The sequence below is a fragment of the Urocitellus parryii genome, chromosome 12, assembly GCF_045843805.1.
Source record: "Urocitellus parryii isolate mUroPar1 chromosome 12, mUroPar1.hap1, whole genome shotgun sequence".
In the NCBI taxonomy this organism is placed as follows: Eukaryota; Metazoa; Chordata; class Mammalia; order Rodentia; family Sciuridae; genus Urocitellus; species Urocitellus parryii.
Genome location: NC_135542.1, coordinates 87,493,253 through 87,519,072, shown reverse-complemented (window position 1 = coordinate 87,519,072; position 25,820 = coordinate 87,493,253). Strand labels below are relative to the sequence as shown.

General features: G+C 43.4%; 1 protein-coding gene across 1 annotated transcript in view; it reads right to left on the bottom strand.

Annotated features, from left to right (window-relative positions):
- Arhgap25 (Rho GTPase activating protein 25) overlaps positions 1–15,739 on the bottom strand; it is an 81,375-nt gene extending 65,636 nt beyond the window's left edge. Inside the window, exon 1 of the mRNA XM_026387243.2 lies at positions 15,673–15,739. Coding sequence (XP_026243028.2) covers positions 15,673–15,733 — 61 coding nt within the window. The 5' untranslated portion in view covers positions 15,734–15,739. The remainder of the gene's footprint in view (positions 1–15,672) is intronic.
- Positions 15,740–25,820: the final 10,081 nt, after the last annotated feature.

Genomic DNA, 25,820 nt, shown 5'->3' with positions numbered 1-25,820 from the left:
AATGTATAAATAGTGTATACGTAGGCACAATTTTTCAAGGATAGCATATTCTTTCACAGAATAAAAATTTGAGGAAAAATCATGGCTCAATAAGAGTAGAAATCGAGGCATATTTCTCGGATTTTTGAGTCCCCAGAAGAGCTCACGGGCCTTTTTCTTAACACCCTCTGATTTACAGGATTCAGTTCCAAATGTCTATTCTCCGGGAACCTCAGACCAAAAAAAAAAAAAAAAAAAAAAAAAAAAAGAGGTAAACTCAGGTCAAATCCGTTGTTTACCCTGTTCCAGTCAGCCATTCGGTAGGGACAGGGTTGTCAATCAAGTTCAAGCTTGTGGCCATCCACACAAACTGGGCTGGGAACCCTCAGAAAGGTGGAGTTTGGAAAACAGCCACAAAGAAACCCATTACATTGGCTTGTCAAGGAGTAATCATGCCACCTACTCTCAGAAGAGTAGTCAATCAATGGCTGTGGGTTCCAGGTAACTTAGAAAAAGGAATAGCAGGTCTCTCCTTGAAATGAAATTCATAGTATTTCTTTTTTTCATTTCTGTATTGAAGAAGAAGTTTGCACAGAATTTATAACACCAGAGACAATTGCTATAAAACAAATGGATCCACAACTTATATTCCACGATTTGCATAACTGATTTTCTTGCTCATTATAAATCTTGCTTATTCCTGGCAGTCCTGAGGTCGCCTCCTTATAGATGGCAGGGGGAAGGGTAATTTTTGCCTTCCCTGTATGATATAAGGACCAAGTGAGGGGACTGAAAGGACAATAAATTCCTGCCCCCTCCCAATCAGTGGGGTCACCACACTTACCCTCACCCCCCCATCTCAGCTAACTGACCATACTACAAAACTGATATGGACCTCCAGGTCTGTATTTCCTGACTAGTTATTTTTCTGATGCTCACTAGTAAAATATGAATTGCATTTTTCTCTAAGGAAGAAAAAAAATTAAAGTGCTCATTTTCCCAGTAGCCCTCAATATGAAAAAGCTTTCAAGTTGCCTAAGTTGTTTGCTGCCTGGAAGGTAAAAAGAAGGAATGTCCAATCAGAGAGAAGAGGTGGAGGGGAGGTGGGTGAGCAAGAACCGCCACCCCCACCCCCACCCCCACCCCCAGTTCCCTGAGTCAGAAACAGTGGAAATCTTTGACTAGACATTAACCTTAGTCATCAGGAAGACTTCTGATTGTAGAAGCAAAAACCACCCCTTTGTGACCCTATTCAGCAGTATAAATCCCATGACTGAGACCCAGCCTCCCTGGGGAATAGGTCAGTCACCCATGAGCTCTTCCAACTTAGCTTCAGAAACCGAAAGTCCTACTTCCCTTCCATGAGAAAGTCATCATCATCATCATCTCTCTACTAAACCACTGCTCAGTCCATAATCAGGACAGAAAATATGTAGATAATGTTTTTTAAAAAGCATGCTTTCGTCTTATTTTAATTTCACTGGGGTGGAGGAGAGTCGGCAGGGCAGAGACCAGACCTAAGCAATTCCACTAAAATCTTTTTGCCTGCTGTATGACAGGCACTGCTCTTGTTCATTGCCTAATCTAAAAGTGAACAAGAGAGAAAAAGTCCTGACTTCAAGGAGACTACTGTTGCCTGCAAAGTCTTGAAAACAAGTGAGGTCATTTTAGGCTCAAACACCATTATGGAGAAAACAAAGTAAGACGATGGAATAAAGAGAATGAAGAAGGATTGCAGTTCTACTAGATCCTGTGGTCAGGAAAGACCTCTCTGGAGGGAGAGTGAACTAAAGTGGAGGAAAGGCCATGGTAAGATTTGGAAAAGGGAGCTTCAGGGAGCACAGCAGACAAGTCTTGAGATAGCCACAAGCACCATTTCCAGAAATGGAAGGTTGGTGTGCCCAGTGTAGGGTCAGAGCGGCAGAGGAATAGCACATGGGTCTGGAGACAGGTCAGGGGCCTGGCCCACAGGTGGGGGATCCTGAGTTTAAATTTCACTTTAAGATCTCTGATGGTTTGAAGACATCATTTGATTTCTACTTTTAAAAGCCATTGAGTCTGGCCATGGTATGGAGAATATATAGTACAGAACAAGAATAGGGGAAAGCAGGAAGGTTAGTGAGCAAAAGACTGTGAGAAGTCACCGGATTTATAACACCAGAGACAATGGAATGGATCAAATTGGAAACATGGACTGGTGATGAATCCCAAAGTGTTTTTTTCCAGTGGATAAGATGTGGGGTGGGAAGGAAAAAGGTGAGCAGAAGTTGACTCTAGGTTTTTAGCTTAAGCAAGCGGATGAATAGCAGGAGCTAATACCAATTAGGTAAGCTGGGCTGGAAGAGAGAATGCAGAATCCTGTGTTGGCATCGCATGAAGCATCCAAGTGGGAATGAGGAGCTGCCCAGAACCCAGAAGAGAGGTGAGGGCTGGTGACAAAAGTATGGGTGAAGTATGGGTGGAGTTCAAAGCCATAGGAAGGTTGAGATCATCTAAGGAAGGAGGTTGGATAAAAAAAAAAAAAGAGAAGATGAGAGGAGTGAGCCTATGGATTAGGACGAGCTTTATAGACATGTAGCCTGCCCAGTTTCAAAGGGTCCTGCACTTAGGAAGTCCCTGTACTTGGTTTAAGGCGCAGCTGCCACCATCTTGGAATCCTTAATGCCTTAGTGCACATGTTCATTTTGCACTAACCCCACAAGTGATGTAGACAGCGCTGCCTGGGACACCTCAGTGTTAAGAGGTCTGGGTTCAGAGGGACATTCCATTAAAACTAACTCAGAAAGTAACCAGCAAGGTCAGATAAAGAGGTGGGAGATAGTGGGGATTGCATCAAGGAAGCCTTGAAATAAACTACTCTAAGGAGAAAACAGCTGACTGTATCAAATGTTGCAGGATAATTAAGTAAGAAGAGGACAGAGGACTCCCCCTTGGAGGTATGGATGATTAGTGGCTTTGATTAGCACCCCCTGGGGGGTGGCATATAGCAATGCTTAATGAGGCTGACAGCAGAGGGAGAGGGGACCAGGTCCAGCACTGACATTTGGGAGCCTACAGGCAAGAATACAAAAGGAGGTCCCTGCCTTAAAACCCAGGCTCCTTCTCTTCCCACCCCCAGCTCCGTTTCTCATAGCAAGGACCCCACACACATTCACATGGACACTTCAGCCCCAAAGTCAAACTGCTCTGCCACTCCCTGCAATCCACCATCCATGGGACAACCATCCCAGGAACACACTTGTAGCTCCTGGCCGTCTGTGGGGAGAGTTGCACAGTCCCAGGTGGTTTAGGCTGGGCACCAGGTCTGGGTGGGCATGTCCCTTGGCTTGCCTCCTTTCCCCTGCAGGGAGGGAGGCAAACTGCTAGAGCAAGGCTAGAGCAGGACGTTCTAAAATAGGAGTCTCCAGGTGGAGCCTGTGTTGTCCATGTCTAAGGGTGATTAGAGGCAAAGGTGTGGGTAGAGGGAAGCCCCTGATGGTAGGGAAATGGAATCATTTTCATATAGTCACACGTATTTTTCTCTATGATGTAGAAAAGTGAGAGTGACCATAGAGGGAAGAGTAGTCCTTGAGGAGAATAAAGGAGTGGGTGTTAAGAGCTCTGGGAAAAGGAGAGTCTGTTTGGAGAGATGGCATCTCTTCCACCTCCATGTTGAAACTGAATCCCCAACGCCACAGTGTTAAGTGGTATGGTGTCCAGGAGGCAAGTGAGGCAGAAGAATTAGGACCCTTATAAAAGAGCTTGGGGGAGTGGGTTCTCTTCCGCTCTTCCATGAAAGAGGTCACAGTGTTCATCTCCTTTTGCCCTGGAGTCCTATCTATCATAACAATACCATCTATAAGAAGTAGGCTTTCACCAGACCACAAACCTGCCAACACCTGGATCTCAGACTTTCCAGCCTCCAGAACTGTGAGAAATAAATTTCTGTTTTTATAAATTACCCAGTCTCTGGTATTTTGTTATAGCAACACAAACAGACTAAGACCATAGGTATTCTATTTTCATCTGGCTCTTTTAAGTGCTCGTGTTAAATGGCTGGTCAGAAATTTAAAGCAAGGTCCTGGCAGCATAGTGATCTAATTTTTTTTTTTCTAGAGATAGCCAGTTGCCCAGGAAGAGGCACTGAGAAAGTGGACTGTTAGGTTTAAACAAGGTTAGGATTTTTCCAGGTGGTCATGATGAGGAAACAGGGCCAGAGGCGTTAAAGATGCTTGTTCAACAGTAGATTTAATGCTAGGGTTGGGAATCTATGGTAAGGAGAATGTGATGGTGTGATCAATAGTGACAAAGTAGGAGGACCAGTGGAATGGTGGCTCGTGATATCAGAGAACTGCTAGAGTGGGTGAGCTGGGTGCCCAGGATGTGGTCGTCACCGAGTGGGAAGCCTGAAAGCAAGGTTTATAGAGGGTGGCATGGTTTACTTATGACTATGAACGACTGGGCTGCTTGGATAAAGCCTTGCATCACAACTACTAGGTAAGCAGATATACTCCCCCACTTTTGCAGAAAACTGAGATGCAGACATCAAAGTGACTTGTCCAAAGTCAGAGGTGACACAAGGCTGAGCTGGGAATAAAACCCAGGTTTATCTGTCTTCATGGCTCTGTTCTTGAGATACTCTCAACTCCACCCCCTCCTCCTGCAACACAAACACACATTCAGGTCTGGCTTCTTAGTTACATAAAAAAAAATGTTTTTCTTCCAAGAAATACTTAACATCTTGAATTTTACATTTTACCCATGAAAACAAACAGGTGAAGACTACCTTATCAGTTGCTTTCATTATAATGACAGACGTTTTAGGTCACAAAAGAATGAGGTATGGGGATAATTTTGAGCTGACCAGAGAACTGGTTCAATTCAGGACTTTCTGGAGAGAAACAGGCAAATAGATAAAAGTTTATGGATAGAAATGCGACTACAGTGTGTTATCTGCAGGCGCCCTCTCCTGGCGCTAAGTCAGAATAGCAATCTGGGACTGGAAACTATTTCTTTTTTGGAAGAAACACATGGATTTCAATTAGCATGTAAAAACTTATCCCTCATAGATTCTTTAGGGGATGTGGCTCAGGAGGGGCAATAAAAAAACCTACAGTAGTTACACATCAAATTCTGTGTCAGCTCTTTAAACGTCACAATGATGATTATGCTTGTGGTGTCTGGTTCTCTTTAGTGGGACAGCCCTGTTTTCCCCTCAGTCTGTCTAGTGAGACTATCAGAGTGTCAAGGTCTGGCACACAATAAGTATCCAACAAATATGTGTCAGCCAGAATGGAAAACAATGAGCACCGAGGTTTGGTTTCACAGGAGGAGGGACCAATCCTACTTGGGAGGGTGGAGGCCACAGTGACCGGGAAGGAAGAATAGAGTAGAAAAAGAACCCCAGGAAGTAGAATGACAAACCAGGGAGCCAGATGGAAGATTTATAGGGGCAGGAATTTTTGTGTGATTCTGGAAAGAAGAACCCTGAAAGATACTGATGGGTGTAGCTCCCGGTGTGAGCAAGAATAAAAGATTTGTTAAAAACAGATGGAGGAAGCTAGCATGACGGTTTCAAGTGGATTTCACAGAATATAACATTCTACGGGTACTAGAAAGAACAACTGCTCCTGTTTTAAAGATGTTTTTTTTTCCCTGACTTCATTTTTACCCAAAATGGGGTGACCTCATGGGAAATTCAGTTCAAGAAACATACAGAGGGCCTATCAAAATCATGGCAGTTGTTTTCTCAAAATACCTTGTATTCTCAGGTCTAGAGAGCTGATTCTGAGATGACTGGTTTTTATACTGAGAGTCCCATGTCCTTGAACTCTCTATGTTAACAGGCAAAGGAAGACAGCTGGTCACCCTGGTGGGGAGGGAAACCTTGCAATGCTCAGAAGGAGAAGACCAGTGCCGAAAGGGAGGATAAGACAGCTGGGATTCGGGAAAGAACAGAGGACCCGTGCTGAGAAGGGACCAGAGGAGACAACTGTTTATCTGTCATCAGCCTAACTCTGGGTTGTGTGCAGGATAAGATGCCTCTTGCATCAGCAGAGGGGACTTCTAGGTTCTAAGTGACAAGGTGCATGGAATAAAACCTAGAGCAATCCTGAGAGGGGAAGGATGCACTCACAAGAACCCTTGGGGCTCCACAGAAGAATTGAGGACAAGAAAGATGGGAGCCTCCTTTCGAATGTCCTCTACCCTCACAATTATATTTAAAAATAACAATCTGAACATGAAGAGCAAGCCAGGTGCAGGATTCTTAGAGCAAGTAGAAAAAAAAAAAAAACATTGTGCTGTTCCTCTAATCCACATGTAAGTGATCACAAATAGCTAACCACAGAGCCTTAAGGAGACCCAAACTAGTAATTTTCAACCTCTCTTCAGTGGCCACAAGTATATGTGACACTAGGAGACCGTAACAGCTCTGGAGGAGGTGGCTCCTAACTCATGGAGCAGGGTCTTCCAGGCAGTGCACAACTGTTTTCCCACCTGATGAAAGGAAATGAGGACATAACACCTGTCACAGCAGCACAGGGACAGTGGTGCTTCAGGAAACTCACCTGGGGCTATCACTCTACTTTTAGAAAAATCACAACTCAGACATCTTGCTGATTTGGGAAAGAACTGGCAACAATAAGCCCACAAAACAAAAAGAGAAGAAAGCCAACACAATTGATCAGATTCACATGAATTAAGGAAAAACTGAATGTGTGGAATTTGAAGGAATAAAGAGTAAGAAACAAAATACAACCTGTCAACTACAGACCAGCTATGTTTGTGGGTCAGGGATGGAAATTGGGCAGGAAAGTAGGCCAATGTTATAAACATCATATGTCTAAAGAAAAGAATGAAAAACTCAACTTGATCAAGAGGAAAGAAGAAAGAAAGAACCAAAACAAACAAAAAATCCTATCCCAGTTGGCTTTGGCTTTCACCAATGACTTGATCCTAAGGGGTTGATTGATGTCAGACCTAATTGTAGTTATGCCCGTGATGGTGGCCATAATGACAGCTGATGTTTATGGGTACTTGCTATATACGAGCTGTTACGCCAAGAGTTTGACATAAATTGTCTCCTTCAATCTGCACCCTAACTGTATGGGTTAGCACTATGATTGCGCCCATTTAACAGTGGAAGAAGCTGAAGGCCAAGGTCACATAGCTAGCGATTATGATCCTGGGATTCAAACTTGGACAACCTGACTCCAAAGCCAGCTTCCCAACCGCTGTACTGTTGCTGGCATCTTCCATTATAGTTATGTTAGTCTTGGGCAGCAAATTCCTTTTAGGAAACATTATGAAACTACTTTAAAATATGAAAAGCATTCTACATCAGACTCAGGAACTCTATGCTGTAGAGCTTCCTCTTTCACTCTGAAACTCCAAACCAACAAGGAAGCACACATCTGGCCATGGGCCAGATGCCAGCAGTACAGTATCCCAGCCTCATCCAGGCTGTGTGCCCACTGGGGACAGATGAGTGGCATGGGGGGGGGGGTGAGAGTGAAGCAGCTATCACCTGAGTTGGTCACAGTCCTGGTGATAGAGATCTCACAGCTTATGCAGAGTGTGTGATAGTAGCAAAGTTGAGAAAGACTTTCTCTAGAAAGGTGTGCGTGAGGGAGGACGCTCAACCTGAGTGACACAGCAGGAGAATGCTCCTTAAAAATTGCCCATTACATAGAGGTGAGCAAATCAATGTTTTATAAATGAATGAATGAATGAATGAAGTGACTGCCCTGGATGTACTGAAAACACCACAATTTTATGTAACTCCAAAGAAAGAATAGGAGTGATCATAGAATTGGGTTTTCTTTTTTGAACTAAAGTCAATGACCCTCAGCATTTTGATGTTGTTCAAACCCTTCTTAGAAAAATCATAACACTCAGTTTCTACTAAATATGAAATCTCCCTGCAGGATGTCTGAGGAGTTGTTTGTTGATATATTGCATACAAATACCCTATTCTTAAAAGAGACAATGGGGTTTTCATATTCACAGAGAAAATAATTTTCAATGAGAAAAAGACAAAGACAGTAAGTATATAAATCAAATGGGTGGAAGTCACTGTGCCTAAGCTTCAAATTTAGCTCAGCTTCCCAGCAGTCATGATAAAGATGGAGAGCCAGTGAGTTGCACTGCCTTGTCAGACAAGAGGAAGCCCAGCAGATCCCTCAGAGGAGGTGAAGTTTTTTTTTTTCTGGGCTCTGAATTCTCAAATAACTTTCTCCCATAGAGTTATGCATAGGAGTTCCTGGCATGATCCAGTCCTGGTTTTCATTTTTTTCCAACACAATTAGGAGCAACTTTCATGAAATCATGACTTTCAGTAAAGATAAAAACTGAAGGTGTGACATTAAAACACAACCCAGGGAGCTCTCTCCTGTGAGGCCACTAAGTGTGTCCAAGCACATGTGTCCACGCACAGCTGCAGGTATGATCCGAGGCTGGAAATGAGATTGTCTATAAAGAAAAGAAGCAGATGCTTGCTGAGCACCTCATATGCCTTATGTGCATGAAATCTTTTCTTCCTCTCACCAGACGTGTTATTAACCTTAATTGTAGAAGTTACGCGATTTGTCCCACATTCGCTTTCAATTGGTGATCCGGGCCCAAGCTGGTAAACCGTTCCTCCCTGTTCTACACCACAAGCCCTCCTGGCTTCTGCCACTCCTATCAAGAATAGCGAAAGGATGATTCAGCCCTTAGACAATGATGCCACCATTTTTTTTTTCAGGCAATTTGAGGTTATTCTCTCCCATGAGGCATAGAATGGTGGTGTTACATATTTTACGAAGAACAAATGATTTTGATTAAAAAAATAAACGTCAGTTAGTTGGTAGGCTCAACTTGTATGATGCAAGTTCAAAAGCATTCACGGATCTCACCCCAGAGGCAGTCCATTGTCTCCTAAGCTGCAGACATCACTGTGTCAGTGGTTTGGAAGAGTATTATTATACTCTTTCCAGTGGTTAGCAAACTTAGGGACTTCCGATAGACAGGATGTGCTCAGTGTGACCAAAGCGTGTGTGGCAACTGGGTGATAAAGACTATGCACAGAAAAATCAGTCTGGGACTCACTGAAGAATATGCTGGTCTGTATCTTAAAGGACTGGTGGCACTGGGGAGAGCTGTGGTGGGACCAGATTTTCCCGCTCACTGGCGCCACCCAGTGGCTCCCAGAGGGGTTCTCATCACAGGACTTTCCTTACTATCCGGGATAATTTCCTCATCTGTGCCTCCACTTAACTTGTGAGCTCTGCAGGTGTGGTGAGCAGGACAATCTTGACACTGCGGCCTAAATTATGGCTACCATTGTTTTTCTGGAAAGCAGTTTTTAGTTTTTTAAGGAAGTTTTTTCCAAGAAAAAAGGGTAATGAGTAAAGGCTGAGGCAAGTAAATTCTTTTTCTCTCTTTGTAACTTTCATATCTTAGTTCTTTATGGGGATTCTGAAAATTTCCCATGTCATCCAGTGTGATGGCATCCCTCCAAATCTCCCATTCTTCTCTGTGGCTGTCCCCATGGCTCCCCACTCTCGCAGGGCACCATTTGGTCTCTATTGCTCTTTACACCATCCCTCCCACATCTTCTATCTCAGCTTCCCTAAATATTCAACCATGATGCTGTCTCCTGTGAGATTATTTTCTTTCAAGTTGCCTTGAGGTTGAAAGGACCATCATCACCAACCTCATTCTCTCCATCAGTGCCAGGATTTTTCTGACACCCACAAAGTGAGCACTCCTTACTCAAGGACTACCCTCCAGTTGTGGGGAGTCTCCATTGAGCTTCCCCATGGCATGCGTGAAAGTGCTTTATACACTTAGATTTATGAGACAGAGGAACACAGTACCACTGCTCCTGTAGCTTATGGATATGCATACCCACACCAGGGTCAGAGACACACGTATCAAGAGCCCCTGAGCTCTTGATTCTAACCATCCAAGTACTCTTGGCTCCCAATCTAACAGAGAGAGTCATAAGCCAACCATGCTTGTGTCTGCAGGCAGGACTTTGTGCAAAAGTGAATATAAAACAAGTTTTGTCTATCCTCCACCACTCAGGCTGCTCCTCATTCTGCTACAGGAGGCCCAGAGATGAAACCCACCACTTTTTCCCAGGTAACCAGAAGGTTCTCAGCCTGGATAGCAAGAAGCATGTCTCTCGTGAAAAGAATTTAATTTATAACTAAAGGTAAGTCAATAACACAGGGATAGACATTTTTACTCAAACAAACAATAAAAAACTGAGCTCCCAAGTGTGCAAGATCAGCTCATCAGCTGGGGTTGTGGCTCAGCGGTAGAGCGCTTGCCTAGCATGTGCGAGGCACTGGGTTTGATCCTCAGCACCACATAAAAGTAAATAAAATAAAGGCATTGTGTCCAACTACAACTAAAGTAAATAAATAAATTTTTAAAAAGAAGAAGAATGGTGTAACCTCTGCAAAAAGCAGGTGTGGGCACTGGAAAAAAAGCACTTTTGTGTCCATGTTCTTTGTTTAAGGAAGGCGTGCTCTTATTAAGGAGCCTTCATGTGAGGGGATCTTTAACCATCAGGGCCTGGGAGTGAACCAGGAAACGCAGTGACATCAGCCATATCAAACACATTCCACCAGGTCCAGAATCCAGGCTGGTCTGGATTAGCTCATGTTGAGTTTGATAATGAATCATAAAGAATTCTTTCACCAAAACTGAACTACCCAAGTGTACAAGATCAGCTCATCCCAGACTGCATAATTTTAGGATTCTCAGCTGAGTAACCAGCATTTCAGTGTTCAGGTAAGGCACAAAATATGCTCAAGCAGACTGACCTGGTCTCTGTGGAACCATGTAACTCATTGAAAAAGGCCTTGTCTCATAAAACTAGGAGTCCAGAAAGTCTAGAAAAAAAAAAAAAAAAAAAAACATGTATGGCCCTCTCTTAGTGGAACCTCTTCAGCTAGACCAGAGCTTTGGAACTGGCTGCTGGATTTCCACAGGGTATGTGCCCTCTGTAACAACGCAGGCCAGTATGAGCCTGGATGAGCCATGGGCAACATGCTTCAGCTTTGGGTATTTTTAATAATGCAGCTCATACTTGTTTGTTATAGAAAACCTGGAAAGAACTTGTAAAGTAAAAAAATATGTGGATGAGTATATCTCACCCATAAAATTTTTACCTATAGCTCACTACTATTAACAAAGGGTATAAATCGTTATAGATTTTTTGAGTGTTTACTTACATGTGAGTTTCTTTGTTTATTTGGCATAAGGTAATATAAACTCTCATGTGTTACTGAAGATAAGGAGGTAAACAGAATTCCATTCTATTCTTCCATGACTTCCTTTTTTGCCTAGTATTAAGATTTTGCTATTCAATTTCATACAAGTGCATAGCTACAATTAATTGCACTTTGCTTTTGTGCAGTATTCCATCTTAAAAAGATGCTACAGTCACTTTCCCATTTTGTGTGCATGTGTGTATGTGTATGTGTGTGTGCGCGCACGTGTGTGTTGCAGTACTGGGGATTTGAACCCAGGGCTTACACATGCAAGGTAAGTGCTCTACCACTAAGCTATGTCCCCAGCCCCTCCTATTATTGATGAGCATTGGAGTGTTTTCCTGTCTCCATTATTACATGCAATATTGCTATAAAATATCTTCACATTTATTGTGGTTCCCATGCACAGAGCTTCTCTAGGGAATAGCCTCAGGAGAAAAATGCTACTTTGTAGGATTTGTGCATCGTGGGTTTTACTGAGCCGTGCCAAACTGTTTTTAAATATGGTTGTATCCTCAGCCTTGAGAGATCCTGCTGCTCCACCCGGGGGACAACATTTGTATGAGCAGTCAATTTGGTGGGTGAGAACAAGTATGTAATTTTGCTTTTAATGTGCATTCCCTGGTTATTGATATTAAGTATCTTTTCATTTTTATTGGCCAAGTGTTATTTTCTATTCTGTGAAATGCCTATTCATGTTATTTGCCTATTTTTAAATATTTCCCAAGACTTCTTTATATATTCAAATCTATCTCTATGTATTTATATATGAATCTATCTAAAACTATACTTTCAAATCTGACTTCTTTTATCAAGAATAATAATCTCTATTACATAAAGTCTTACGGTTTTATAAATTGAGTGAATTATGATATTTTTTAGTTCCAAATATTTTTATTACCTTCACTCTGATGTTTTTTTTAGAGAGAGAGAGAATTTTATATATATATTTAGTTTTCGGCAGACACAACATCTTTGTTTGTATGTGGTGCTGAGGATCGAACCCGGGCCGCACGCATGCCAGGCGAGTGTGCTACCGCTTGAGCCACATCCCCAGCCCCTCACTCTGATGTTTTGAAGGGCAAAAATAGAAACTATGTCAAATAAATAATGATTAGGCTTATAGAAAATGGAAAATCAAGTGTTTCGGGGGGGACCCATTATTGGTTTTATTCACTCCATTACTTAGAGACTACAATGAATAAATTTCTGTTTTTGAATAGCTTTTCTTTTTTTCAATAATAAATTTCAGGAGGAAAAAGTTAAACACAACCACCTCCATAGTCACTTTCATTGTGTATCTTAGGATCATCTACCTACTTGGCTCCATTTTCTCCTATTTTGGCTTAGGGAATCTGAGAAAAAAAAAATAAGATGTGTTTGCAATAGTTCAGTAGGGGTGGCCTTGAGATTCACCCAGTAATCTTTCAACTAAAAACTCCCAAACCACAAAGCAGAGGGGACTTTCCTTGGATGGTTGATATCCTTTCAATGTGGCATCTACATTGCAAGACACTAAATGTGCCAGATCCTACTTTCCAGGGATGACAATTCCGCTGGAAAGACACAAATGTGTATCTGAGTAACCGAGTGAACACAGTGGAAGGTTCTAATTTGGTTCTAATTTCTGGACTAAAATTGAAAATAGTAAAGGATCAAAGGAAGAAACATGTGCTCCTAGGCCCTCAAGTCAAGATGGTTGGTTCTGCATCTCCCTCTTCCTTTCAACCCCTGTTTCCCATCAGGATCCATAGGTCAGCTGCAAGATGACCAGTGTCATGTGCTCTCATAACTGCACCAACATTCATCATGGTGGTCTCTAGGGCCATCCTGCCATCCAAGGGTCTTCAGCTCTCTGAGATGGAGTGCAGCACAGAGTCTCCCCCACTCTCAGACACTTTTGCTTTCACTCCGGCCCTGGATCAGCACTCAGGGTTAAGGGGAACTGGAAACTCAAGAGAAGACAGGGCCCTTTCTTGGGCAACACGGTGGGTCAGTGTCTTGTTACTTCCCCAGCATGTGTCCATCCTGGTGGTCTTTCTGAGCTACTGTCTATCCTCCTGAAGTCGTATTTTAATAAAAAAACTTCCTAAAAATCAAGCTAGAGAGTGTATCATGAGGTGATTTGTGGGTTCCAATTTCAAGTGACCTTATGATCACCCCTTTTTGTGATCCTCTAGGGACACTATCACCCCCACTCCATGCCTCAGGATATATTTAACAATGTCTAGAGACATTTTCCAGTTGACACAATGGTTGATGAAAGAGAGGTGCTACCACCTAGTGGGCAGAGGCCAGGGACACTGCTAAATATCTTATAGTGCATAGGACAGCCCCTACCACAATGAATTACCCAGCCAAAAATGTCAACAGTGACCAGGCTGAGAAACCCTGATCTACTCCTTATGACCCAGACTGGAAAAATGAAAGATCATTGGCTTCCCTGACATGACTCCCAATTCCACAGGTCCTCCTAATGGAGGTGGCTTCTTTAACTATTAAGCTAGTTCCTACTGTTGCACCTGGACACAGGATGCTGAAGAGGAGCCCAGGGTCTGTAATTGAGTCAGAGACTCTCTTCTTTCTGAGAATTCAGCTCATGATCTGGATTCTAGTTAATACCACCACATTGGTGAAATGCAGTTGCACAGTAGTCCAGTCCCTCGGGGCAACAAACTTGTTGACGCCATGGATAATGTTAAAGGCTCCTCTAAATTTCATTATCATTACTTTTTTCATTAAAACAAAATACTAAGTAATATCATCTGGTAGTCCAACTTTATTCAGTCAACAAATATTTCTTGTGTGACCAGATAGCAGAGTACCTAGTACCTGGACTAACTGAATGATAACTCTCCAAGGCTAGTATACTTGAACCACCGCACCTGCAGCAGTTCATCATCTGATGAGTTCTTGTTAAAATGCCAACTCCTGAGCCTCTCTGCAGAGATTCTGACTTCATGCATCAGGATGGGGGCCCAGGAGTTTATAATTGTTAGCCAACACTTGAGATGACTGAGAAGAAGGGTATCCATGGAACCCCACTTTAAGAAATGCTGGTAGAAATCATGAAATCCACACAGACTAATCCTAGGCTTGAGAATCTAATGTGGTAATTTTCTATATTCCTGGGGGGGGGGATCACTTACCTAGGAATTTTCTCAAGTTTTCCATTTTTAAACGGAGGGAGAGTAAAACCCCAATACCTGCTCAAACACAGATAGTGAGAGAGCAGAATGACCTTATGTAAGGAGAAGCAGGACATTTCCAAAGGAACAGAGCTATTGGAGTTCTACCTTGAAAATGAATTTTTATGACATAGAGTGAGCATTGGCCAAGTATATTTACTTCAACAGGAAAAAGAGCTCTTGCTTATGTAAGAGATACAAACAGTACCTATTCCTATTCTCTGAAATGACTTCAGCAGAAGATGATGCCCACTTGATTAGGGAGCACCAGTCCTCCCTAATTTCCAAGACAAGTGGTTTCTCTGAGTACTCAGTTTTCTTTCGAACCCTTTTTCAGTCACTCCCCACTAGTGACTTTTCAATAGAACACTTATTTTAGTAGCATGCCAACTGCATGCTACTAACCTTAAACTTGCTCCAAGCAAGACTTACAAGCTGTTACAAACACCTTAACATTTCTCTATGTCCAATATTAAGGACGTTATCTCACTATTTGGAATATGTGTATAGATATAAAGGCATCACTAAATGCTACCCTGAATTACTGTGATCAGTTTAATCATATAATACATTTACATAAAGACTATCATGATAACAAATAAAAGATGAAGATTAATGTATCATCATCGCTAGAGGGAAAGGTGTGAACTAAAGGTCGGATTATCTTAGAATTATCCCTTAAGATAACTAATTAAAAACACTTTTCTGAGTTCCCTTCCATTCTGTTCCTTTAGAGACCTTCAAATGTCTCTGTCTTGTCCTCTCTGTCTACTTTTTGCTACAGGTAGCCCCACAGTGCCCCCCCCCCGGGGGGGGCTTACAAAACAGGATACTGTTGAGCTTACTCACTGATGGAGGCTTTCAGAAGACTGTAGCCTTCCGACTCCTGCTAAAAGCCATTCAAAATGTGGATGAGTTTTCAAACCAGAGGGAAATGGCTCTTCCGTGATATACAGAGAAAAATTCAGTTTGTGTGTGATCTGGAGCCTACCACCAACCAAAGAACCCCAATCTCATACACCAAGGAGCTCCATTTCTCCACGATTTCCAGAAGAAAAAGGACTCTCCCTCCCGCCCCACATTTTGGTGGAACTTGGTGTCAGCGTATTAATTTGAATGCAAATTTCCTGCCCCAATCTCAAATTTGCTGCAAGATCCATGTTTAAGTCGACTTGGCTCCCGGCAAACCAACATGCAAATAGGGGGGGGGGTTCAAGTACAAGAACCACAGCGGCAATGAAAAGACACGTGGGCCATACCTATTTTTGCAGCCTCCATTTTCAGGTTGAAATCCCAGTTCCTTGGCAGCTTGAGGGACATTTTGCTTTCGGTTTGGGTGAGTAACTGGTGAAGCAGCCAGTCTGTCCCAGTTGGTGCCCTTCTGGACTTTTCGATCTCGTCCTCTGCCTTGTCTTTTCCCCCCTTAATGTTCGTTTCGCAAGCCGGGGTTAGGTTTGAAGTTGATCTGCAACGTGTCTCCTCCTTTCTCTCAGATGCAAGGTCCATCCATCTGTCAGTTGGGGATGGCACCCAAACTCCCCTCGTCCCCCACCCACAGTCTTCCAGGGACTGATACCTGCTTTCCTTCTTTCAGTTTTAGCGGAAATATCCCAGGTGACACTTGGCTCTGAGCTGTGGGGAGCAGAGATCCTGTTCGAAAGAATCTCAGGCCTCACTGAGGCAAAGTTGTAATAAACAACCGCTCCTCTCAGCTTTTTTTTTTTTTAACTGTCTGCTTCCTTGCATTTGAGGAAGTGGGTGCTGCTCAGTGTGGAGGATGCAGGAGGAGCACACTTTCTTGAGAAAATCCTTTGGGGAAATGCTTGTCAAGCTGGAACGAAAGCATCTGTGACATAAGGCTACAGTTTTACTGAAAGGAAAAGCAAAATCCCAAGATCCTTCACCATATTCTTCTACTGTGTTCTCCTCACCTAAAGGATCAAGCATCCCCAGGTAGCCTGTAGACAGCCAGCATTCTGCCAAAGTTACCTTCTTTAAAATCCTTCTTGTGTAAGGATCATATAATCAGCTCTCTGCCTGCACAGGGTAAAGATTTCTACCAGCCAGATGTAGGAAGGGTTTGGTATATTGAGTCAGTAAGTCAATTTCAGCAGGTAGACCCCCTCAAATATTCCTCAATTATTTGGCATTGAATCCAGGGGGTGTGTTTCAGAATCAGACCAACATGGATTCAAAACTCAGTTTTTCTACTTTCTAGCTCTACAACTTCTAACAAGCAATTGAATCTTTCTGAACCTCACTGTCATTAGAAAAAAAAATGAGGTAGCTATAGCTGTATAAAAATTTTGCAAAGACGTCTAATACAGACCTTGACACACAGTGGTTATACCACAAACATTGTTTCTATCCTTATTCTATTTAGTTCTGTGACAGGCTTTCATGTATTTAACTGGGTCAGCCTAACCAATAGTGGTTAGGCATTTGGGCCCTGGAACCAGACTGCCTATGTTCAAGTCTTAGCTTTATCAAGTTCCTAGCTGTGTGACTTTGGAACCAGTTCTTGACCACTCTGTGGTTCAATTTTCTCATTTGCAAATGAAGCAAATAATAAAACCTGCTTCCTAGGGCTGTTAGAGAGCAGGTACAAAGCACTCAGAATGATCACTGCTGCCCAGCAGATGAGTTATGCATTCTTGGCCCATATTCATTCTTCAGTCCCCTGGGTGACTCTCATACTTTCTTCTTCACCTCCCACATGCTTACTCTGTTGATGATCTGGCTTCCTGTCTCATTAAGAAAACTGGTGCAACTGGACATGAACGCCTACAAGTTCCCCCCACCAATCCACCTACCTACCCACATGTGAGCCTGTGTGCTCAACCTGCTGCAGTGGATAAACCCTCTCCGATGGCTTCCCCAGCCCTACTGCACCCTCATGTTCCTCTCTTTCCTGGATCTTTCCCATCAGTATTCAACTTATTCATTTTATCCCATCTTTTCAAGAATCTCTTAATGCCACTTCTTTGACTGTAGCCCCATTTCTCTCCTTCATTTCTGAGCAAAGCTTTGGTAAGAGTTGTCAACATTTGCAAATGTCTTTCCTTTTACTTTCTTCTAATTCTCCCTGTTGATGTAGTTGTCCCAATACTCTGCAGTATATCTTCTCATCAAAGACACTGGTGACTTTTCTGTCACTAATCTCTGAGGTCAGTTCTCCATCCTCATCTTGCTGACCTGTCAGTAGTGTTGACCACTTTCTTCAGATCTGAGCTCTCTTTCCATGTGGCTTCTGGAAGCTATGACTGGCCTGATTATCTGCCTGCCCTCTGGCTGCTCTCCTGAGTCCTTGCTGATTCCCTGATTTCTAAATACTGGTAGAAACCAAGATTCATTCAGTGGACTTCTTTTCCATCCCTACTCACACCTAAGTGAGCTGGTCTATCGTAAGACTTTAGACACCATGTATCTACAATCACTGCTTGTAATTTTCCAGCCCAGATCACCCTCTGAACTCTAAATCTCTGCTTTGCTCTCTAATAGCGATCTCAAGCTAAACTTGTTGAAAACATATCTAGAGACCAGGCTGAAGGAGCCGTGGTGACCTGGGGCATATTCTTCCATTGGAAATGAAAGAAACATGAGACTGAAGAACCACTCAAGTGTATTTCAAGCCTCTGCTTCCATCCTGTCTACTTGCATTCCATTAGCCAACACGGGTCACATGGCCAAGTTCAAAGTCACCAAGGCAGGAAGTGTGCACAAGTGCTAAGGGGCAGGCAGAGGGGGAGAAAGGAAGGGCAGGAATGCTTGCAGATCAAGGCTTCGATCCATCTCACCAACTCAGTATACCCAGCTGCCCTCAGCTCCCCAGCAGTGCTAGATTCTTCTGACCTTAACTCTGCCAGTCAAGGACTTTGAAGCCTCCAATCTTGCTCTACTGCCTGCCTGACTCAAACACCAGTGTTCTTTCTCCTGACCTAACTGAGTGGGGGAAAGGAGGTAGCGAGCTGAGCCCTAGCCCAATAGCATCTCATGGGGAACTTGACATCAACCAAAGTTGCCGTCCTGGGATCTTTAACTTAAGAACTCTGAAAATATTCTGAAGGTGGCATTTACAAACACACAGGGAACTTCCTTTACTCTTTAGAGTGGCGTCCTGTGAGTCTTGGAAAAACTCATGACCCATGGGGGAAGTTAGTTGTGCATCGCGCATACTCGGAAAGGCAAGCAGGAAAAGTGGCCTTGGAAAGGCCCGGTACGCAGCCTTTCCCCAACAGAGCCGCCTTGGGGTGTCAGCTCCCTGGGTGGGGGTAGAAGGCTGCTATCTGTCCTCTTACTGCTCCCCTGTTCTGACTTTCCTGGAAGGAAGAGATATCTGGTCCTAAAGTTGAAATTAACATCCACAATAACAAAAGCAAAATTCGTCCATTTATTTGCATATTAATGCTAACCATTTATTAAGCATTAAATATTTGCTGGATATTGGAGAAAAGTTCACAAATAAGCAGAACTGGTTTCTGCCTCCCTCCTTCATCCCTCTTTCCCTCACACTCCCATGTGCAGCTAACAGTTTGTTGAAGGAGAAGAACAATTAAGTTAACTATTAAATATAGCATGAGAAGTGCTGTTGTATTGGAAGAAGTGTAGGGAGCTACGGAGGCAATATGGAAAGGAGCATATTGGGACTAGGAGAAGGAGGAGAGGCTTCTGGGAAGAAGTGGATTTCAAAGTAAGGTTTGTTGGGTATGGTGGCACATGCCTGTAATCCCAGCAGTTTGGGAGGCTGAGGAAGGAAGCCAGCCTAAGCAATTTAGCAAGACCCTGAGCAACTTAGAGAGACCCTGTCTCAAAATTTAAAAAAAAAAAAAATTGTTTTAAAGGGTGGGGATAAGTGCCTCTGGTTCAATCCTGGGGCGGGGGGGGGGGGGGTTTGCTAAATGAGGTAGGGAGACAAGAATTCCAGACACAGCAAACAGCATACAGGAGGCACAGAGGCAAGAAAGAACTTTTTGGATTGCTCCTAAGAAGGACGAATGGAATAAGAGGGAGGAGAGATGGAGTTGGAAACATAGGCTGGGGCTGGTCGGGATGGCATCACACAAGGCCCAGTGCGCTTTGGTAAAGAGTTTGACTTTACCTGCAGGGAACTGGAGATTAATGAAGACTTTTAGCAGGGTAAGGGTTAGGACAGTATGGGAGATACCTGACTGTGTGTGTGAGAGGGGTCAGCAGCAGTGGGCACAGAAAAAAGGGAAAATACACAAGCAGCATTTACATGACAGAATTGCTAATCCCTGAGGAATTATTATGAAAAGAGAGAGAGAAAGAGAGAGAGAGAGAGATACCATGATCCTGACTCTGGTCACTGGAGGGGCAGAGATTCCAGTCACAGAGACAGGACACACACAAGAAGAGTGATAATCAATGTTGAGGGCAGGGAGAAGGGGGTGGGCTGGGTTTGGAGACCATTGCACTCAGGGACTCATGGGGTGCCTGAGTTCAGATCTCCTGCAGCCCAGTAAGCCTAGAACTCAGTCAGACAGACTCATTCATTCATTCATTTGCTCCCTCCATAAACATCTATCCAGGACTCCGCTGGATGCTGAGTAAACAAGGATGGTTGGGAATCTGGCCTCATCCTCAAATGACTCATGAGAGAGAAGTGTAGATGTAATGGTGTACTGTGCAAGGTTCAAAAGTGGTGCATGCATAGGGTAGGAGCAGGAAATGGGCAGCTCTGCTTGGATGGTCAGGGGTGGCTTCCCAGGAAATGTGATCCTTGAGAGAATCATCAAGAAGCAAAGTGAGGGGGGCTGGGGATGTGGCTCAAGCGATAGCGCGCTCGCCTGGCATGCTTGCAGCCCGGGTTCGATCCTCAGCACCACATACAAACAAAGATGTTGTGTCCGCCCAAAACTGAAAAATAAATATTAAAAAATTTTCTCTCTCTATCTCTCTCACTCTCTCTCTAAAAAAAAAAAAAAAAAAGGAAGAAGCAAGGTGGGGAATCAGGAAGAGAACTCTGTAGACAACAAAATGACAGATAGCTGTTAAAACATGGAGCCCATTTAGGGAAGTGTCAGGAATGATGAATGGCTACTGTGGGAGATGGCCAGAGCCTGAGACAACTGCAGAAGGACTGGACTCTACTCTGAGGTGACAGAACATTTTGAACATTCCTTTCATTGTTATTTATACTAGAAAAGAATTCCATGATCTTTGTAGAATTTTTAAAGAAATATAAAGAAAATGAAAATTGTTGTTACCATATAATATACCACAGTCTTCCTTTATCCTCAAAAAATATGTTCAAGACCTCCAAGTGGACACCTGAAACTTCAGATAGTCCCAAGCCCTATATACAATGTTATTTTTTTCCTAGACATACATGCCTATGATACAGTTTAATTAATAAATTAGTCATGGTAAGAAATCAAAAATAATAAAATAGAACAATTGCAATGATATGCTGTGATAGAGCTGCCAGTATCATTACTCTTATGCTTTTGATAATGCCATTATTAAGTAAAAACAAGGATTCCCTGAACATGCCCATTGAGATACTGCAATGGTTGTTCTGATGAGCAGAGAGCTCAGACTGACTCTTTCAAACGTGTCAAGTGCACTGAGTTGGGCCAAAACCTTACTCTCTGGTGAGGCCATGCCAGTTATCATTGTAGCCACGCTTGTATTATTGTTCCTTATAACAGACATAAGAATAAAAGATTAATTTTTTCATTTTTTTACATTTTTTATTTTTTAAAAATTTTTATTTATTTTACATGAGCTTTATTATTATTATTATTATTTGCATTACAATTCTTAATACACCTTTATACCACAATTTATCATATCTCTGTATACAAGATATGTTGACACCAAATTTACATTTTTATACATGTATTTTGTATAATGATGAGGTTCTCCTTCCACCATCCATGCAATTCCCCTTATCCCTCCCTTTTTTCTACCCACATCTCTTTCAAAAGCAGCGAGAAGAAATTAGCCTGACATTAAGCACTTTGGGATTGAACATATTTCTTGGTGAATGTGAGTCGGCCCTAGTTTATATTTCCCATCTGACTCCTGCAGGTGTCTGAACATGGGCCCCCATGTCGTAGGGACACTCAACCAGCAGCTAATACTAAGTGCTAATGGCTGCATCTTGCTATCTTGAATGATAGATGGTACACATTCTAGGTTTTATTCCCTTTTCCTTAGGTCCATTGAAAAACATCACTTGGCGGAGGAAGAGATTCCTGTCCTCTGGACGCTCTGTGTGAGCTCAGTAAACCAGGTTTGGGCTCCTGGGCTCAGACCAGAGCCTTGTTCCTCCACCTCTGAGCACTGAGTGGGAGCTGAGTGGGAGGTGTTCTGTCTCTTATCTGGCCTCGCCTCTGGCAGGATCCCCAGCATTGGACCCAATGTCTGGTTATAGTTTGATGGTCTATTAACTTTTACTGTTTGAACTATCCTATAGCCAAAAAAAAAGAAAATATATATATATCTGGAGGTCTGAAAACCAAGACTGTCATTGTTTCTGCTGAGCATTTAATTTTACCTGGAAGAAAGTTAATCTGTAGATCATGGGGTTATGGACACAAATGTCTATTTCAATGGGGAATTTATTATGCATGGATTATAAAGAGAACTGATGTCTTTAAGTGGAAGCACCCAGAGCAAATTGGGAAGAAATATCCTTCACATAACACCATAACACCTCCTTTTGGCCATTATTATGGGTGACATTATATTAGATCTAGTCACAAGAAGCTAACAATATTTGATAACTTTTGACCTGCAAAACAATTTCATGCGATTCAATGAGATAGGCCCACTCTGCTTCCTGCCACTTATCCATGCAACACATACCTAAGAAATTGTGCACCCGCATAACAGGTGCTGCCCGTTGCTGAGAATGCACCCAACAGCAAGCCAGGCTCAAATGCCTGCTTCCATGGAGCTTATTCTAGTGAGAAGAGATAGACAATAAGTGAAAGAAGTAAGTGTAATATGTTAGATGGGAGAAAATGCTTTGAGAAAAACAAGAAGTACTCTGGGAAGAGGCAAGAAGCATTAGTTTAGAGGAGAAAAGGAGGGAGAGCGTCGTTTTAGATAGTTGGACAGCAAAGTCTCCATAGAAGAAGTGACATTTGAGTAAAGAACTGAAGAAGTGAGAATGAGTCAGCTAAACATACATGGAAGAAACTTTTAACAGAAAGGAGGTCAAGTACAAGAGCCCAAGGCTCCATCAGAGGTGGGAGCGAGCTTAGCTCATAAACAAGGAAGAAAGGGAAGATTATTTGAGACAGGGTCAGGAGGTAACATGGGACTCACTGTGCAGGGCTTTTAGGACATTGGCTTTTACTTGCAATGAGGTTTTTGTGGAGGAGTGATTTAATTCATGTTTTTAAAGATCACTATGGCTTCTGCATTGAGAATAGAATGCTGGAAGGCTAAGACAGAAGCAGAGACATCAAAGGCTGAAGTCAAGGTCCAGGTGAGTGAGAACGGTGGTCTGAACCAGTGTGGATCCTCCAACACACCCCTCATGGTTGTGCAATTGTTACACTGTTAAAAACACCACACTCATGGGTCGATGGGGCTGGAACCCAGCCACCATATCAGGCACTAGCCCAGAGCCTAAATGTGGAGCCGCATCTACCCAAAGGAACATTCTCTGCACGAAAGCTCTGTCCAACCATGAAGATGTGGGAATGATGTTCTTCTTAATTTTACAAAAGCAATACCATATGAACTAGGAAATGTTCTGGTGGTAGCCCAGGGAAGTGGTGAGAAGTACTTAGATTCCAAGTGTATCCTGAATCAGTTTTATCAATTTAACCAAAAGATTGGTTGAAGGATGTGAGAGAAAGGGAGACATCAAGGTAAATTACAGGTTATTGTCTGAGAAAATAGAAAAATGGAGATCCCATCTGCTGAGATGGGAAAGACAGTGGAGGAGCAGGCTGGTGAAAGGGTAGAGATCAGCACATATTAAGTTAAAGATGCCCAGTAACCATTCAGATGAGCCTGGTCCAATAAACAGTTGGATATGAGTTTTGTGTTGATGACTGAGATCCATGGGATGGAGGATAGTTTAGATAATATAAAAGACTATTTCCTTGACCTTCAATCATTTTGGTCACACAAAGTGGTTTAGAATGGTGGCATATGCCTATAATCCCAGCAATTTAGGAGATGGAGGCAGGAAGATCACAAGTTTGAGGCCGACCCGGGCAACTTAGACTCTCAGCAACTTCAGCAAGACCCTGTATCAAAATAAAATAACAGGGGCTAGGGAGTAGCTCAGTGGTAAAGTGCCCCCTGAGTTCAATTCCCCAGTAAAACACACACACACACACACACACACACACACACACACACACACACACACGGTTCTGGAAGAACATTGGGAAATGCAATCGGTAACAATCTACAGGGAGAACAGGAGCCTGAAATCCCACATTCTGAGCATCCTGCAGAGGTCAGGCACTGTGGGCTTCCCCAGCTGGGTCAGCTGCACACCCTTCTTCTCCTTTATGTAGAAAGAGGCTAGTAAAAGAAAGGTTTTGCTCAAGAGAAGCAAACATTGGTTCAAGCTGGGCATGGTTCCTGTAGTCCCAGCTGCCATCTGTGACCCGCATGGACAGTTAACTAAAAGTCACTCGAGGAAAATTTCCAAGGCATCAGAATAAAACATAGACACACAATTTACCTTTAAATCAAGCTCGGGGACCGCTCCTCTGCCCTCACTCAAGCTCCCCAGACAGGAGAGCAAGGACTCTAAATTCCTAGAAATTTCCATCCAATGAAAGTTAAGGGGGGGCAGGTTTACAAGGACAGGTGAGGTAATTGGATCCCTGGGGATGTGGGAAGGTACTCCCCTGCTTGAAGACAGAGTCCCTCGAACCCTAAAGATTGGGGCTATAGTCTGGGTTCCCTAGGCAACCAAACCACAGAGTGACCCACGATGCCTCACCAATCAGAAGGGGAGGCAGACATGGTCATGTGCTAGTTTGGCCTCCCACACCCAGCTACTCAGGGGGCTGAGGCAGGAGGGTCACATGAGTCCTTAAGTTTAACAACAATCGTGGGCAACATAGTGAGACCTCCTCTCCTCCTCAAAAATCAAGCAAACAAAATAAACATTATAGGCTCTGATGTGGTGTAAGCTTAGAGGATAGATGTTTAGGAAGTTGGGGAGCAGTGTCTGGTCCTTAACACAGTGTGAAGTTGAGTTCAGAGAGGGCTATAGTCCACCCACTGGAAGACAGGAAGCCATCTTCTAGGCTGCCCAGATAGTTCCTGAGGCCTCAGCTGATGGTGCTGCCCAGCTGTGCAGTTCTGCTTTCTGGCCCCAGTGGCTCATTGATTAAGGTCTTTCCCTGTCATATCTTAATTAGATATTTACCCCCACCCCACTCATTTCCAGTGTTGAGTATGTTCATACTCAATGAATAAGGGTTTCTCCTCCTCCTGCCAAAGTGGGCCTAACTCTCCTCTTTGGAGCAGTAAGCTCTGTGGAGATCTGGGAGCCTTATCTTTGCACTATATGTGATCTTGCAGGACCAAGCATTGTGCTTGTCAGACCATCCAAGGTATGTTCATAGGTCTACTGTGTCTCTCTCCTAGACTGACTGGTCTCCCCCGTCTCCCTGGTCTCCAAGGCCTTGTAGCAGAGGGTGCAGCTATGAGCCCTAACCCCCAGGAGAGAAGGTTAGAGCAATTTACAGGATGAACTGGCCAAGCAAGACAGATGAGCACAGGAGTGGAGGGACAACATTTTCTATCCCATGCTCTCCACTCTCAAGGGTCCAAGAGTCTCCATGTAGCATAGGAATCCCTCAGGGAGGCCCTGCTTGTTGGCAGTGTGCAAGCACTCACCTCATACTAGCACCCCAAAGATGGATATCAGCAGTCAAGATGCTAAGATTCAGTGCCCTTTCTCCCAAGTCCTCTGAATCCACTGGACTTGCCACTAATCCCTTGAGGGAGCCCCAGGGCCGGAAGCCCTTCTTCCTCCTTGACCCTGTTCTGGATGGTTACCATCCCTCCTATAATTATCCTAGGTTTTTATCTGTCCCCTCTTTCTCAGTCTCATCTATTACCAATAGTGGCAAGGATTCCAATACATGAAGCTCATTCCTATCATTTTCAAAGTCCCTCCAGGTAATGGCTTTTTGTTTTGCAGCTGCTTTCTGAGTAGGACTGTAGCCCTAGGCCAGCGGCTCAAGGAGCCCCACGTGGGTAAGTCCACCAGAGTGTTCCTCTCTGTGCATGACCATTCTTCCTCCCTCACCAGCAGCCACAGTATACTGGGGCTGCTGTTGGCTCTCTTAAGCCCAGATTTTTCACCATTGTGTCATAAGAAGAGAGAGTATACAGAAGCTGGTGTGCCTCTGCTGGAGCACAAGATCTTGTGTTTCCAGATGGATCCAGACCA